The 16,605-nt window shown below is 39.2% G+C and overlaps 1 protein-coding gene across 1 annotated transcript; it reads left to right on the forward strand.

The window, feature by feature from the left end:
- Positions 1 to 1,665: 1,665 nt before the first annotated feature.
- On the forward strand, positions 1,666 to 7,541 carry LOC121987945 (truncated transcription factor CAULIFLOWER A-like). The gene is made up of 8 exons (XM_042541648.1): positions 1,666 to 1,959; positions 4,085 to 4,163; positions 5,709 to 5,773; positions 5,879 to 5,978; positions 6,073 to 6,114; positions 6,692 to 6,733; positions 6,997 to 7,124; positions 7,192 to 7,541. Exons 1-8 carry the CDS (start codon positions 1,775 to 1,777, stop codon positions 7,292 to 7,294), a joined length of 744 nt encoding a protein of 247 aa, XP_042397582.1. The 5' UTR covers positions 1,666 to 1,774; the 3' UTR covers positions 7,295 to 7,541.
- The last annotated feature ends 9,064 nt before the right edge of the window (positions 7,542 to 16,605 follow it).

Here is a 16,605-nt window from a genome sequence, read left to right on the forward strand (position 1 = left end):
TATCTAAAAGGAATATTCTCATAAGATAATAAATTAATATAAATTATCCATAGACAAGTGCAGATTTAAAATCGTCCCAAAACAGTTCCTTTTTATTAACGACACAAAATCAATAAAATGATCTCAAAAATTATGTTTTTACAAATTTAAATGCAATTTTACGTTTTTGATTCGATTTTACAATTTTGATCCGATTTTTATTTTAATACATGATTTTATCACGATTTCATTCGATTTTCATAAATAAACTCGTGATTTTATACAAGTTTACGAGTTTCGTGATTTTGATGACATTTGTGCACAATGATGATGCCTAACGTATATCTATCTATCTATTTATGTATCTATCTATCTAAAAAGAATACTCGCACTAGATCATCAGAAGGTGAAAAAAAATTGGCATTGGACATGAAAGGGAGAAGTCAATTTGTCCACATAGATGTAAAAGAGACAAAGCGAGTGACAAAAAAAAAAAAAAAAACAAAGATTGTATTTTGAAAATAAATTGATCGATCTCCTTAGTTCTGGAAAAATTGAACCTAAGGGATGAACAAAAATTAAGGGGAAAAATCCTAAGTGAGAGCCATACAACTTCTCTAAATCTAAATAAATGTACAATTGACATGTGATAGATAACATATAACTTAGAAAATATGTAAACGCACCTTTAAATCTGTCAACCGGCACGGCCAAATGGACTCGACTGATCAGTTACACTAAGCCATCCATAACCGACTTTGATCGTCTCTAATTTTTAGATCCGTCCCTATGTCACACGAGCTGACAATGCGTCGTAAATTGAAAAATTTTGCCATGGAAATCAATAATGAATAAACCGAAGGTACGAAGGCGGCGACAAAAATGAGGGTGACGTGAATAGTGATTATTATTATTTTTTTTCAACATTTTGATAATATATATATTTTTATTTTAAAAACGTTTTAGTAATATTATTCGTGTCTCTGTCTCTTCTCCACTTCCACTTGATGCGCGCGCTTGAGGCGGTAGTTGAAGATGATAAAAGAGAATTCAAAGAAGGTAAGCAACAATAATGATCGTGCATAGGAAGTCTATCAATAAAAGGAACAGTGCGCACGATATAACATATCTAGTAGTGCATCATCCCTCCCTCCAATGTAAGCCCCCTCGAAATAATCATACCCCTCCTCCACGTGTCCACGGAGCGCAGGTAAACAGACCCTTGGCCACGTGTCCACGGAGCGCAGGTAAAAAGTAGCCCCTCAGAATAATCAAATTCGTTATGAAAAGTTTATTCGTTAATCTGTCGAAATCCCTTTGTCAACTGCTAAATAAAGATTAGATTAAGATGAGTGTTGAGTCCGTGTGAGTTTAGATCGGACAAACGAAGTTGGGCAATTATTAAGTGCTACTGTTGATAATGGGGAATCAAAATAACTTTAAAAAATAAATAAATAAAACAGAAAAATCCAACGCTATCTCCGTCATTTCCCTGCCCCGTTTAAATGGAGAGAGATACGAGAAAGAGACGTGAGAAAGCGGTGGGTTTTGAGACGCTTTTCGACCCGTACGATGTGTGCTCTCCGCCAATCACCGATCGACAACGCGACCGATCATCGCGGTGAATTCCATCGCTGCCCATCTAGTTTCTACAAAACCAGCCGATGCTTGTTCTACCACGGCGGTGCGGTGGTGCTGGTGCTGGTGCTGCTGCTGCTACTGCTGCTGCTGCTGTTGCTGCCTTCGCCCTCCGTCTCACGCGAGCTCGAGGCCGCCGGGTGGTTGGGCGGAGAGGATGGGGAGGGGGAGGGTGCAGTTGAAGCGGATCGAGAACAAGATCAACCGGCAGGTGACGTTCTCGAAGCGGCGGTCGGGGTTGCTCAAGAAGGCGCACGAGATCTCCGTCCTCTGCGACGCTGAGGTCGCCGTCATCATCTTCTCCGCTAAGGGCAAGCTCTACGAGTACTCCACCGACTCCAGGTGCGATTGCGGCCTTCTCGATCGTGACCATTTTTTCCGAGATGAACCTAAATTCGCTTTAATCTTTCTCTGCCTGTCTTCCCATGAACGAAAAAAAAAAGAAAAGTTGCTTGTTTTCTACTGTTTCATCTTCGAAAATTTTAAATTGTTCTCCAATCAAGTATTCCACAAGTACTCGCTTTTTTATATTTTATTTGCTTTGAAATTTTGCATCGTACAAAAATGGTTCGATTTTGTGATATTAAAGAGCTGTTCCCGGATCTGGGCTCGGGTGCTTCCCCTTTTCTGTATTTATCTCCTAGCTAAAAGGAGTTGCACGCGCTAGGGTTTGTTCTAAAGAAGGGAGATATAAATCGCTGTCGTACACCAAGGATGGATATTGATATTACGACAAAAAGGGTGCTCAATCATTCGTCTCTGGTACACATACATGTTTTTCCCCAACTATTTCGTGCTCTGAGATCGGTTAATTACTTTTCTACCTTTGGAACTAAGTCTAGGGTTTCCATCGATCGTTTTCCTGAACTTTGCTTTTCGGTATTGAGACACAACTCATAAATTTCCCGTTTAGTCTGCCCTTTTGCTTCATTGCATGATATCAGAAGTAAGATCGATTCTTATTTGCAAGGATGGTATTCGGGTCTTCCTTTTATCTGAATTAACTTCTTTTACCTTTACCAAATATACGAAAGATGCAACTTTTACATGATCTCTCTTCAGTCATCAACATATTCGCATTCTCTTCTTGAATGATTATTGGTCATCTACCTTTTCTCTTCAGTCTTCTCAGTCTTTAGCATAAACTGGTTCGGTCGCACAAGCTCATGGTCTTTATAGACAGTTTGTTTCGACTCCAGCCATTGCGTTTCACGATGGACTGATCAGAAGAGGCTTCTCTCGTCGTTTCACTTCGATGAATATCCTCACCTTTTTGTGGTCTTCAACATTTATTTTTCCTAAATGGCTGGGACTTCTCAGTAGTATTGCCTTCTAAAAAAAAAGGGTGGAAAAAGGGAAGAAGAAGTATTATTCTGAACTTGCTCTTGTCCGGATAGGGCAGAAATCTAGTACATTTTTGCCCAGTAGTTCTACAAATTCAATGATATAAAACAAAACACGCGATCGAAAATTTTGTTATGTAAGTTTTATTGCATGCATGCGCATGGTTTGGTTCCCTGAACAGTATAGAACATTGGAATTAAAAAAACTATCTGTCTAGATAATATCCACTTTCTGGAGGTACGGTTTTGATATGAAGGAATATGAATAATTAGATATTAAACTGGTTAAAATGATGAATTGTGCCATTTGATCTTAATGGCAGAAAAGGATCCTTAACGGCTTAGAAATAATAATTAATCATGTTGTGATCGCTTAAGAATGTTGAAAAAAATTTGCAAAAAATAGAACATTTTTTTATACCCGCAGTTTAATTAGTTCAAAGTTTCTAATGTTTATCTAGCTACTTAATTAATTAGTTTTGGCTTTAGAAAATTATGGAAAACTAGAAAGAATATTTTCAATAAATCATTGTTTTCTTGATATATAGCTACTAGTTTGCATAGAATATCTGCTCTAGAACTCTATTTTTACATATAGTCACATGATATCATAAATAATTAAGTGAAGCTGTTTTCCACTTTTAGCATAAGTAAAATAAATAAAAAATGAATATGTAAAATATAATTCTAGTAATAAAAAAGAGTTTGATATAATAAATAACACGGAGAATTTTAGATATCTTAATTTATTATTCAATACTATGAGGATATTGATAAAGATATAATTAATAGTATAACAAATAAATTATTGAAAAAAAGAGCTTTAGAATCTTGTAATATCAAGGATGAGCAGATACAACTTACAAGATAGAACTTTAATAGATGATAAAAACAACATCTATCTATCTATCTATAGATAGATAGATAGATAGATATAGCTATATTGTATGCTGGCTGCTTTACGAATTTGGCAGATTGGTAGATAGGTAGCATGTTATTGATGTGTTTCAATTTTCTATTTTATTATGTATTTATATTTTAAATACGTGTTTGAATTTTTCCAATCTCACTGAACTTTCTATTAGCTAAATACGTACGTCTTGCTAAACATTTTATTTTTGCAGTATGAAAAACATTCTTGAACGTTACGAACAATATTGTTATGCAGAAAAGGCACTTGTATCATCAGAACTTGAATGCCAGGTTAGCAAGATTTCTTCATTCTCTTCCAATTAATCTATTCGATGGAAATTCACTCACCTTTGATTTGCCCTTTATAAAATGTTTATTTGTCATGCTTCTTTATACAAATAATGTATAATGCAATTGAATCTCATACTTCAAACTTGAACCATATCTCTCTTGACATGCTAGCTCTTTTGCATATTAATGTATTTTGGTTCTTTCTATCATGGCCACTTTAAGACAATTGTGAGCTTGATAGGTTGTCTGAGTGCCTTAATTAACTAGTCAATCATATAATCTTCTAGTTATCTTTCAACAAAAAATAAAGATATTAGGAGTTTCGATCATTGTCTTTGTAACTATTGTCTTTGCTATGTATCAACAATGAAGAAACAAAATAGTAGTTTCGATCATTGTCTTTTCAACTACTATCAAAGTTAAGAGTTTCTACTGAAGTCTGTTGTCTTGTAGGAGAAGATGAGTAAACTAGAAAACAAAGGTGACGTGATAGTTGACAATGAAAATAGCAACGAGCATTCATTCCATTTTCTTGGTTTTTTTGGGACAACCTTCGACTTATATTTTTTAGAGAAGCAATAGGTGCAATATCAAATATGACAACACAAGTACGTACGCTAAGTGAGTTTGAGAACATAACATTGTCACAAAAGAGAAGACACTAACAAATAAGATTTATATTAGTGGAAGAGTAGATTAGAGTTTTCACGATATAGTGTGTGATGGTGGAGGTGTAGTAGATGAATACAGAAAGATTAAAGGATTTATGATGGTTAAATGAAAAGGATGATGAGGAGAAACAGAAGTTGAAGACTAAAGTTTTATAACGATGGAGATAAGCACGTGTGAAAATTAAGTTTAGGAATTTTTACACAGTGGAATAAGAGAAATAATATTTTTATATTAAAATTCTGATCTTAAAATAAGATAAAATTAATTTAAATATACTGATGATATAATATAGGATATAATCTAATAATATAGAAGGATTTATATAATCGAGGATAAGATTTAATTATTGTTGTTGTATAAAGATTGAAAAAGAATATAATAATAATAATAATATTTATACTTAAATTATTGGATAAATAATATCATTATAGTTGTCATCAACAAGGTCATAATCAAAATTTCAAATCTTATTAGTCTCAACTATTTAGTATCTAGAGTATCACTTTTTAACTATAAAATTGATTGTTTCCCTCTTAGTTTCTCTATTTTTCTGATATGTTTTACCAAAACTAGAATATTAATATGGATAATTTTACAAAACAATTAACTCATTTTAATACGGATTTATAAATGCATATGAGCACATTTTTTATAAATGCTAAAAATTCTTATAAGTTGATCATGGATCGTGGTTGCAAGTTTTCCAACGAACTATCAAGGTCTTTTTACAAATTAACTTGCAGATACCCCCAAGACTTCTATTAGGTGGTGAGGTGGTTTTCTCATCTTTTTGATGTTCTTGATGATGTTGTTTATGATGAGAATTCCTATTAATCTTGTTGTATACTGAATTAATCAGATAATACCATGCAGGGTAATTGGCATCAAGAATGTGTCAAGCTTAAGGCTAAGTTTGAGGTTCTAAGTAAAAGTCAAAGGTAGATCATAGCTATAACTATTGTTTACATGTACAACTAATGATACGAGTTTAAGGTTTTGTATCATTTGACATATTTCTTGAGGACACTAATTGCGTGCGTCAGGCATCTCATGGGAGAACAACTTGACTCCTTGACCCTCAAAGAACTCCAGCAACTGGAAAACCAACTAGACAATTCTTTGAAGCATATTCGGTCAAGAAAGGTAAACCTCATTACAATTTTGTGGTCCTGAAACAAAGGTAATTAATTTGCTAAGCATGGAGTGTTTGAGTTATTGTTATTCATTAATGGCGCAGAATCAAGTTATGTCTGATTCTATTGCGGAGCTTGTGAGGAAGGTAAAGAAAATCCTCTTCATGTTTCAGCGATTCGTCTTGCTTTAGCTATTTCCCTTTATGGATATCGACCTTCTATTAAGATTTTCTATTTGATTAACGAATAGCATGAAATTAAATTTACGCTATGGCGTTCCCTTACTGATCTTCTAAAAGATAGGATGGCAAAAATGAAAAATAAACGGTAGCCAAACTTCATGGCTCTATATGTTTTATATTTTTAAAGAGCATAAATATGGGCGTCAGGCATGGTGTAAGGGTTGGCTGTTTTGTTGAAGTTGAGATCTTTCTCCATATTTGTGGGGAAAAAAAAAGAGAACACGCAAGAACTTCTCAGCAAAGGAAATCTTCCAACTGCAATGATCAGGTTTGAATTGAGTATTTAAAGGAGTTGAATCTAGTATTTGTTCTGCTGAAGTGCTGATAATGATCTGTTGATTAACAAAAACATAAAATGATAAATGTAGTGTTAGTTTTCAAATACTGATTGTTCATTAGGTTGGAAAAAAGTCATATACGTAGGGTGTATTTTGGTGCTATATCAACTCTGTGTGTGACATTTTTTGTTTCCTGTGATTAGGAAAAGGCACTGCAGGAGCAAAACAAACATCTAGAGAAGCAGGTGAATTGTCCTCCTTCCCCGGAAGGTTTTTTTTTTCTTCTTCCTTTTTTTCTGCTATCACTACAAGAACTAAGAATGTTCACCAAGGGAAAATTTTGCGAGCGACAGTAAATCTCTCTCAGTATAAATCTCTACACGGAGCAATTGCGTCAATCCTTTTACTGTGGCTCTCAAATTTCTCCTCCGTGAACAGTCGTAGTTTCATCAATTTAAGCTTCGCGGTGAGATGTAAACCTCGCTATCTTTGATTTGATTTGAGCAAGATCATGGAGAAGCAGAAGGCAGTGGCTCTCACCCAGCAACTGCACTGGGAACAAGCCCAGACAAGAACCTCCTCTCCACCACCAGCCTTTTTCATGGCTGATCATCCTAACCATGGCTTAAATATTGGGTATGAACAATTTCAAGCCCTTCTTTTCCAAGGGAAACTCATTAGAAGACTTCATTTGACAATGCAGATGCTATCAAGGAAGTACAGCCATGGAAGAAGCTGTGGGGGCTCAGGTTCAGATCAACAGCAGCATGCTACCACCATGGATGCTGACCCATTTGAACGGGTAGAGCATGCATGCCACCCTGCAAGCTGATGATGATGAAGATGATCCCTCCTCTTCAGTTAAAGTAGTTGTACTTTAAGTAAATTTTGATGTGGGTCTGCCTTCTCTTGTTTTCTCTAATAAATAAATGCTCTTATTTAAATCTTGATGTATGATGCACATATACAATCAGGATTTCTCATCGTATGCTAGTGTGTTGTCGCTTTAATGTAAATTAAATGATGTTTTAATCATCAAAGAGATTTGTTCAAGTGCGTTCTCCATATATTTTTCCAAGATTTGAATATGTTGAAATGCTAATTATTGGAGCCTATATTCTAAAAGACGTCACCTAGGATTGCCTAGGCGATAGGCGGCTCCTCCTGCCTTCCTCTATGCGTGCGAGCAAATATTTTTTTTTTAAAAAAAAAAATTAAAAGATTAACAAATGGGAGAGAACATATTGCTTTTTTAGTTTTTTTGTAATTTTTATTGCTTGTTTCTTGATTTTTTTAATGTTATTGAAAGAATTGATGTGCTACTTGCTAGTGCCACAATTATGATATAAGGATGGATTATTGATGGTGAAGATGAAAATGTTGAGATAAATATTGAAGACGTAACAAAATTTCATGAAGAAGAATTTGTATCAGTTGAAGAAGAGGAAGATACTATAAATTTTGAGTTTGAATTCGATACAAAGGAAGTGTTGAAAAAATAATGAGATGAGCTAAAAAAGAATTAGGGATATAGAATTATGAGTTATTTTGTGTATTTTTACTATTTCATTGTATGTTGAATAAACTATGCATATTTTAATTAATTTTATATATTATAAAATATTTTATATATTTGTATAATTATTTAAAATATTAAAAAAAGATCGCTTAGGCAACTGCTTAGGCACTAAGCGGCGGGTGGCCGCCCACCTATCGCTTAGTGTTTTCATTGTATGTTAAATAAATTATACATATTTTAATTAATTTTAGACATTATAAAATATTTTATATATTTTTATAATTATTTAAAATATTTAAAAAAATCCGCCTAGGCGAAGCGTGGCCACCCGTCTACCGCCTAGCACTTTTTAGAACACTCATTGGAGCAAAGGGTGATCACTCACCCCCAAGCAGTCCAGTATCCATTACAAAAATGATCGATTTTAACGAACGAATTAGCAACAAAACCATTATTTTGTTATTAATTAACAACGAAAAACCTAATTCTGCCACTAGTTTGGGGATCAAAATTAGGGTTTCATTCCTAATTTTAGTTCTCAATTCCTCAGCTACACTTCTCGATCCTCTCTTCGGGGATTTTGCTCATGGCCCCGATCTCCAGGTAATTCCTCTCCTCTATGATTTCTCTAACACACAACCACTTCTCCTCTCTGTCGGTACAGTCCTCTCCCCTTCCCTTTCCTCTTCTCCTCTCCATCGTTGTGAGCTCAAGGCTGCGAGCTTGGCCTGTCGCAAGGTCATGGCTAGGAGCTTAGCTAGCCAAGAGCTTGCAGCTAGGAGCTTGGTCGGCCAGGAGCTCGCGGCTAGGAGCTTCTCCGGCTGCAAGCTCACGACTACAAGCTTGGCCAGTCGCATGCTAGTGACTACGAGCTTGGTGAAGCCGCTAGCTCGTGACTGTGAGCTTTGTTGGCCACGGGCTTTGCAGGTCTGACCTCATAGAAATGAGCTTGGTCGACTGCGACTTCGCGGCTATGAGCTTAGATGACTTTGAGAACAGTCAGCTGCGATTTTGCATAGTCAAGAATGGTCAGCCACGACTTTGGCAGAGTCGAGCTTGTTCGGCCACGAGCCCAACCACAGCCTCAGCTAATCCTAGACGCGATCTTGGCCTGCTACGAGCTCACACTATTGTATCTCATATTGTATTTAATTAAGGTATTTTGTAATGTGATTGATTTTGTTGGGACCGAAGAAATTTAGATATCTCCATAATTGTATGATATTGTCCACTTTTAGCTTAGGCTCTCATAGTTTTATTTTTGGGCTATACTCAAAAGGTCTCATACCAATGGAGCTATCTGTAGGACCGTTGGGCCGGCTAGGAGGGGGTTGTTGGATATCCTGCTAACACAAAAGAAAAACAAACCCTCCTCGAACTCTTTAAGCTAACACTTGCATAAATAAACTAAGCAGTAAATTAAAAACATACAGAAAAAGGCGAGGCACAAAAGGTTGACTTGGTTACAACCGATGTGGTTGTTAATCCAAGGAAGATTAAGCTCACTAAAAATCTCCTTCAGGCGGAGAAGCCTCGTACATCAATGTAGCGCAGAAAACAGAAGCTTAGACTAAAAGAAAGCGTGCAAGCACTGGATTTACAATCAGTGAGTTCATTTAAAAGCTTCTGGACCAAGGCTATATTTATAGCCTTGGTCGGGGCGCCTGGAAGGGTTCCGGGCGCCCTGGGGGGATAAAATTTTATCCCCCAACGTTTAGATCGCGTAAATCATAATCCTGGTCAAAATCAAGGTCCGGGCACCCGGAAGGGTTCCGGGCGCCCCGGAGCCCAAAGTCAACAGCGTTGACTTTTTCGTCCGGGACCTCTTGTCTGGTTCAGTCCCGCCTCGGTCCGGTTCTTCTCCTCCGGATCCGATCGCTTGGGTGATCTCTGCCATCCGAAAAAGGGCTCACTCGAACCCAACTTCCGGTCTTCTCGAGCAGCCTTCCACTCCGGCTTCTCGTCCCTCGGAATCGCTGCGTGTTTCCTTCTCGTCCATCAACGTACTCATCCGCAGTCTTCGTCCCTCGGTAGCACCGCGTGCCGACCTTCTCGCTAGCTGCGTCTCTTGCTCCCCGAGCAATCTTCTGCTCCGGATTTCGTCCTTCGGAACCACCGCACGCTTCCTTCTCGTCCATCGGGGTACTCTTCCGCAGCGCCTCGTCCCTCGGACGCACAGCGTGCCGTCTTTCTCGCTAGGAAGAATACCTATGCTCCTAAGCTCCTGCACACTTAGACACAAGGTTAAAATAACGCAGGACCTAACTTAACTTGTTGATCACACCAAAACAACCTTGGGGTTCCAACAATATCTTTCCCTTATAAGTCCATGATTTTTCCCATGTGTTTGCAATGTGGAAATTTTTACAACCTTTCAACCCCAACAATTCCCCTCCCTCAGACGAATGACCATAAGGCCCCTCTCAAGCGAAAAGCCTATCTATTTGACATTTGATCCTCGATCCGCCAGATCTTCCTACCTTTTGGTCCACTTGACCTACCAAGACTTACTTGCCTAGCTGTTGTTGGTGCAACCTTAGGTCAAGGTTGACCTGGGTGACCCGACTCGAGTTGACCTGACTCGAGGTATATTTTGATGTTTGACAAAAAATAGAGAAGTTGTATTTTGATGTTTGACGAGGATAGAAAAGTTGTATTCTGATGTTTGACAGAATACAAACTTGGGAGATTGTGGGTGCAATCTTTGGTCAAGGTTGACCTGGTTGACCCGAGGTGAGTCGACCTGATTCGGGAAATCCTGGTGAGTGAAGCCAGGTGAAAATCCTAGTAAGTGAAGCTAGGTGAAAGTCCTGGTGAGTGAAGCCGGGCAAGGGAAAATCCAAATGGATCAAGGATGATCGGACATCTGGTGTTGGGAAGTCCAAGTAGGTCAAGGGAGTGACAGGATACTTGGCACGAAGGAGAAAGTCCGAGTGGGTCAAAGGGATTGACCGGACACTTGGCGGGGAGTCCTAGCAGGTCAAAGGAGTGACCGGATGCTAAGCATGATGTACCAATAGGTTAAGGTTGACCGGATGTTAGTTTGGAAGGCTTGGGACTTGGTTTGGGTAAAAACCAAGAGTTGGATCGATCACTGGATCGATCCAGTGATACACTGAGTTATCTGATCGATCTGGTGACCGATCAGTAGCTTTCTGTGAGAGTTACTGATCGGTCTGGAGACCGATCAGAGACGAGGCCAACTCTCACACAGAGTTGGCTGATCGGTCTGGGGACCGATCAGCCTAAGGCCTGATCGGTCCACATACCGATCAGTGCAGCTCTGTGAGAGTTACTGATCGGTCTGGAGACCGATCAGAGACGAGGTCAACTCTCACACAGAGTTGGCTGATCGGTCTAGGGACCGATCAGCCTAAGGCCTGATCGGTCCACAGACCGATCAGCACCATCCCAGACCGATCAGGATGTGTCCTGATCGGTCCAGAGAGTCATGGATCGGTCTGCTAACCGATCCACAGCGATGTCGTTTGTATTCTGCTGTCTTTCTGCAACTTCTGATTTCTCTGAACTAATGATCTGCTGTGAGCTTTTTGAGTTACAGGTTGCAGGTATCATGGCGATGCTTGAATTCAAATTAAGGTCTATCAGAGGAATAAGACAAAATGGTTTTTCTACTGAGTTTGGCTGCAAATGGTGCATTTGAAGCATCAACGGATACTGGCGATCTGGGTATGCTCTGGCTGCAATCAGCTTGACTCCTTGGCATTGGTTCGAGCTCAGAAGACACCAGTGAAGACCATGGATGGTATTGGTGTGAGTTCAGAGGACCAGATGAGGAGGAGGAGTGATTGACGACGCCTGAATTGATTGCAGTGATTCGATACAGATTGCAGCGATTATATGCAGCTTGCAGTGATTCGATGCAGGAAAACGCAGTGAAGAAAGCAGAGAAATAAGGAGGAAGAAGAGAGGTTGAAGTAATGTTTTTGAATTGCAAACTCTCTGTCGTCGATTAAGCAAGAGTGCCGTGTGGAGCTCTTGGCTGAGGATCCGCTTCTTTAAGCTCTGCTTTCATTGTGGCTGTAAGTTAATTGTGCATTCATAGTAGCCACCAAACTCTGTAAGTCTTGTGCTTCATTTAAATCCTTTTGAGACTTTGTGGAGAGGTTTCTCCACCGAGAAGGAGAAATACTTAGCCGGAATCTGTCCGGGGGTTGATCTACCGAAAGATCAAGGGATCGTCCACCTTACGGACACGCCGAGGAGTAGGGGCAAGTTATCCCCGAACCTCGTACATCATTGTGTTAGTGGTGTTTTGTTTTATTCCTTGTATTAGTTTGTTTTTGCTTATTTCCGCTGTGCTAACAAAGTTCTGGAAGAAAATTTGTGTAAGTTTGCGAAGAGGCTATTCATACCCCCCCCTCTCTAGCCATCCGAAGGTCCTAACAAGTGGTATCAGAGCTTGACGCTCTTCACCCGGACTAACACCCTAAAGAGAAAGAAGATGGCTATGAAGGAAGGCTTTAGCACCAATCGTCCACCCTACTTCGACGGAGCAGACTTCCGATATTGGAAGAGCCGCATGGAGTATTACCTCAAGACCGGCATCTCCATGTGGTTCTCGGTCAAGGAAGGGTTCACACCTCCAAAGGACGAAGAAGGTAAGGAACTAGAGTCGTCAAGGTGGTCCGCCGAGCAAACTCGCAAAGGACAAGCCGATGCCAAGGCGGTGGTAACTCTACAATGTGGGATAGCCCAAGATCAACTCGTCAAGGTAGGTCCAATTACGAGTGCAAGAGATTTATGGAACAAGCTCATCGAGCTCCAAAAAGGAACCCGAGACTCTCGGATCGCCAAGAGAGACTTGTTCCTAAACCAACTACAAAACCTCACCATGAAGGAGAACGAAACGGTAAGTGAACTACACGGAAGGTTCAAAGAGATCCTCAATGGTCTTCATTCCGTAGATGAACGCGTAGAGAATCGCGATCTCGTAAGGTATGCACTCAAAGCCTTTTCAAGGAATGCCTTGTGGTCATCTATGGTAGATACCTACAAGGTTTCCAAGGACCTTTCAATTGTTAAGTTAGATGAATTTTTCTGTGAAATGGAACTTCATGAACTTGCTAACCAAGGTCAAAAAGAGAAAGGTATTGCCTTAGTTGCAGGAGAAAAGAGCAAGGATGGAAGAAGAAAGAAAGAAAAGAAGAAGGAGAAAGAGATCCCTACATCCTCATCCTCCTCCGAGTCCGATGATGAAGGAGGATCATCATCAAGCGAGAAGGTGAATTTTGTAAGGAGGATCATGAGAAGGAGCCGAAGATACAAAGGGAAAGGTAAACCTACTGATCAAAATATTGATAAAACTAATGTTACTTGTTATGAGTGTAGCAAGAAAGGACACTATCGGAACGATTGTCCAAAACTCAAGAAGAAGGAAGAAAGGGCCAAGAAGAAGAAAGCTCTCAAAGCTACTTGGGATGAATCCTCCTCAAGCTCATCGAAGGAAGAAAAGAAGGAGAAGAGCACACATCAACTAGCGCTCATGGCAAGGGAGGAACAGGATTCCGGAAGTGATGGTGACACAAGTGACACGTCAGTCGCGGCTTCATCATCTTCGGATGATGAAGAGGTAACTTCGCCTCATTTAGAAAAGTGTTATAGAACTATTACTCATTTATCTACTTTGCTCAAGAAATCAAAAACAGAAATTAAATCACTAAAAGATGAAGTAGAAAAATTGAAGGCTCTTAGGGAAGAAGAGGTCGATGACCTACATCAAGAGCTTCTTGAGGATGAAAACAAAGTCTTAAAGAGTGAAGTTGAGAAACTCAAGAAAATGCTTGAGAAATTCTCAACTAGCTCTAAAACCTTAGACATGATTCTAAATGCCCAAAGGGCGGTCTACAACAAAGCCGGGTTAGGATATCAACCCAAAGAGTCTAGTTTCATTTCACTAGTGTCTAGAACTCAATTTCATAGATCATATGCTTCTAGGGTTCATGAGACTAGGAAGGGTGTGACCAAGGCATGGGTTCCTAGGTCTTACATTGTAGATGCATTAGGTCCCAAGATTTGGGTACCTAAAACATCTATCTTTCGTGTCTTGTAGGCATTTGTCGAGGGGGAGCATCTATCAACTTGGTTTGTTGATAGTGTATGCTCCAAGCACATGACCGGGGACAAGTCACTCTTTACTACCCTTCAAAAAAAAAATAGAGGTAATGTATCTTTTGGTAATAATGGTAGCCTTAAGATTATAGGAGTTGGAGATATTCATATATCCGAATGTCTCCAAATCAGAAATGTCCTTCTAGTCAAGGGGATGACTTTTAATCTCCTAAGTGTCAGCCAATTGTGTGATACGGGTTACACAATTGAGTTTCACTCAAGTCAATGTCTGGTCAAACACATTGACGCACTTGACACGGTACTAGTAGGCACAAGAGTAGATAACATTTATCAAGTATCGTTTAAAAGTGCTACTAATGCCTCTGCTAAGTGTTTCATGTCAAAAGAAGAAGAATCTTGGCTTTGGCATAGGAGGTTAGCCCACGTAAACATGAAGAACATTCGAAAGCTGGTCAACAAAGGATTAGTGCGAGGTCTACCAAGCATCAAGTACCAAAAGTCAAAACTATGTGATGCATGTCAAAAGGGTAAGCAAACAAAAGCGCCTCATAAAGGTAAGAACATTGTAAGTACATCTACTGCTTTAGATTTATTGCATATGGACTTGTTTGATTGCAGCAATGTTATTTCATTGAATGGAAGTAGATATTGTTTAGTAATCATTGATGATTTTACTAGATTTACATGGACTTTCTTTTTGAAAAATAAGGACCAAACCATAGATATTTTTATTTCCTTTTGTAGAAGAACTGAAAATGAAAAATCAACAACAATTAAAACAATTAGAAGTGATCATGGTGGAGAATTTCAAAACCATAGATTTTTGGAATTTTGTCAAGAAAAAAGATATAGGCATGAGTTCTCTATTCCAAGGACCCCACAACAAAATGAGGTTGTGGAGAGAAAGAACCGAGTCTTATAAGAGGCTGCACGAAGCATGCTCAATGAGTACTCTCTACCGAGCTACCTATGGGCTGAAGCTGTAAATATAGCTTGCTATGTGCAGAACCGAGTCTTGATACATAGGTTTTTTAGGAAAGACTCCCCATGAACTTTAGTTTGGGAAACCCCCTACAATTAAACATCTTAGGGTGTTTGGTTGTAAGGTGTTTATCTTGAACACCAAGGATCATCTTGGAAAGTTCACGGCTAAGGCTGATGAAGGGATACTGGTCGGGTACTCTCTCATCAGCAAAGCCTATCGAGTCTACAACAATAGGACTAAGTTGATTGAAGAGTCCTCGGATGTAGCGTTTGAAGAAATCCTTAAATCAAATGATCAATCAAGGGATGTAGGAGAAATTCAATTTGAACTTAGAAATCTAAGTTTAAATGATCAAAACATAGAAAGAGTCCAAATTGACTCTGATAATGATGAGCAAAGGCAAGAGAGGGCTCAGCCTGATCCCTTGCCTGATATTGAGCCCTTGCCTGTGTCTAGTGAGACCACTCATGAGACACCGTCAACACCAAGGCAATCTAGGATAGCCTCTAGTCATCCCCAAGACCAGATTGTGGGAGACATCCAACAAGGGGTTAGGACTAGATCATTCTTTAGAAATGAGTCTAATGAGGTCGCCTTGATCTCAGAAATTGAACCAAAATTAGTTGATGAGGCATTGCACGATCCTGACTGGGTCATAGCTATGCAAGATGAGTTAGGTCAATTTGAAAGGAGCCAAGTGTGAGACTTAGTTCCTAGACCTAAGAAGACCACCATTATTGGAACCAAATGAGTCTTCAAAAACAAGTTAAACCAAAAGGGAGAAGTCGTAAGAAACAAGGCAAGACTTGTAGCCAAGGGCTATAGTCAAGTCGAAGGTCTCGATTATGATGAGACTTATGCTCCCGTGGCCCGATTAGAGTCCATTCGTTTAATGCTAGCTTTTGCTGCACATAGAGGTTTCAAGCTCTATCAAATGGACGTTAAATCGGCCTTCTTAAATGGTTTCATTAAAGAAGAGGTATATGTTGAACAACCACCGGGGTTTGTGAATACCGAAGCTCCAAACCACGTGTACAAGCTCAAGAAAGCTCTGTATGGGCTTAAACAAGCACCTCGAGCTTGGTACGAAAGGTTGTCAACGTACTTATAGAAAAGGGTTTTGTGAGAGGTCAAATAGACCCAACACTATTTCTGCGTAGAGATGGTGAAAACATATTTGTAGCCCAGGTGTATGTCGATGACATAATTTGTGGCTCAAATAACAAGGGCTATTTAAATGAATTTATCACTCACATAGAAAGTGAGTTTGAGATGAGTCTGGTGGGAGAATTGACATTCTTCCTTGGACTTGAAATTAAACAAACTCGAGATGACATTTATGTCCATCAGACAAAATACACTCAAGAGATGCTCAAGAAATTCAAAATGAGTGACTCTAAGGAAGTATCCACTCCAATGGCGACAAACACTCGCCTTGACAATGATGAGAATGGAAAACCAGTTGATCTGACGCAATATAGAAGCATGATCGGTAGTCTTCTATATCTCACAGCTAGTCG

This window comes from Zingiber officinale, chromosome 5B (assembly GCF_018446385.1).
Source record: "Zingiber officinale cultivar Zhangliang chromosome 5B, Zo_v1.1, whole genome shotgun sequence".
NCBI lineage: Eukaryota > Viridiplantae > Streptophyta > Magnoliopsida > Zingiberales > Zingiberaceae > Zingiber > Zingiber officinale.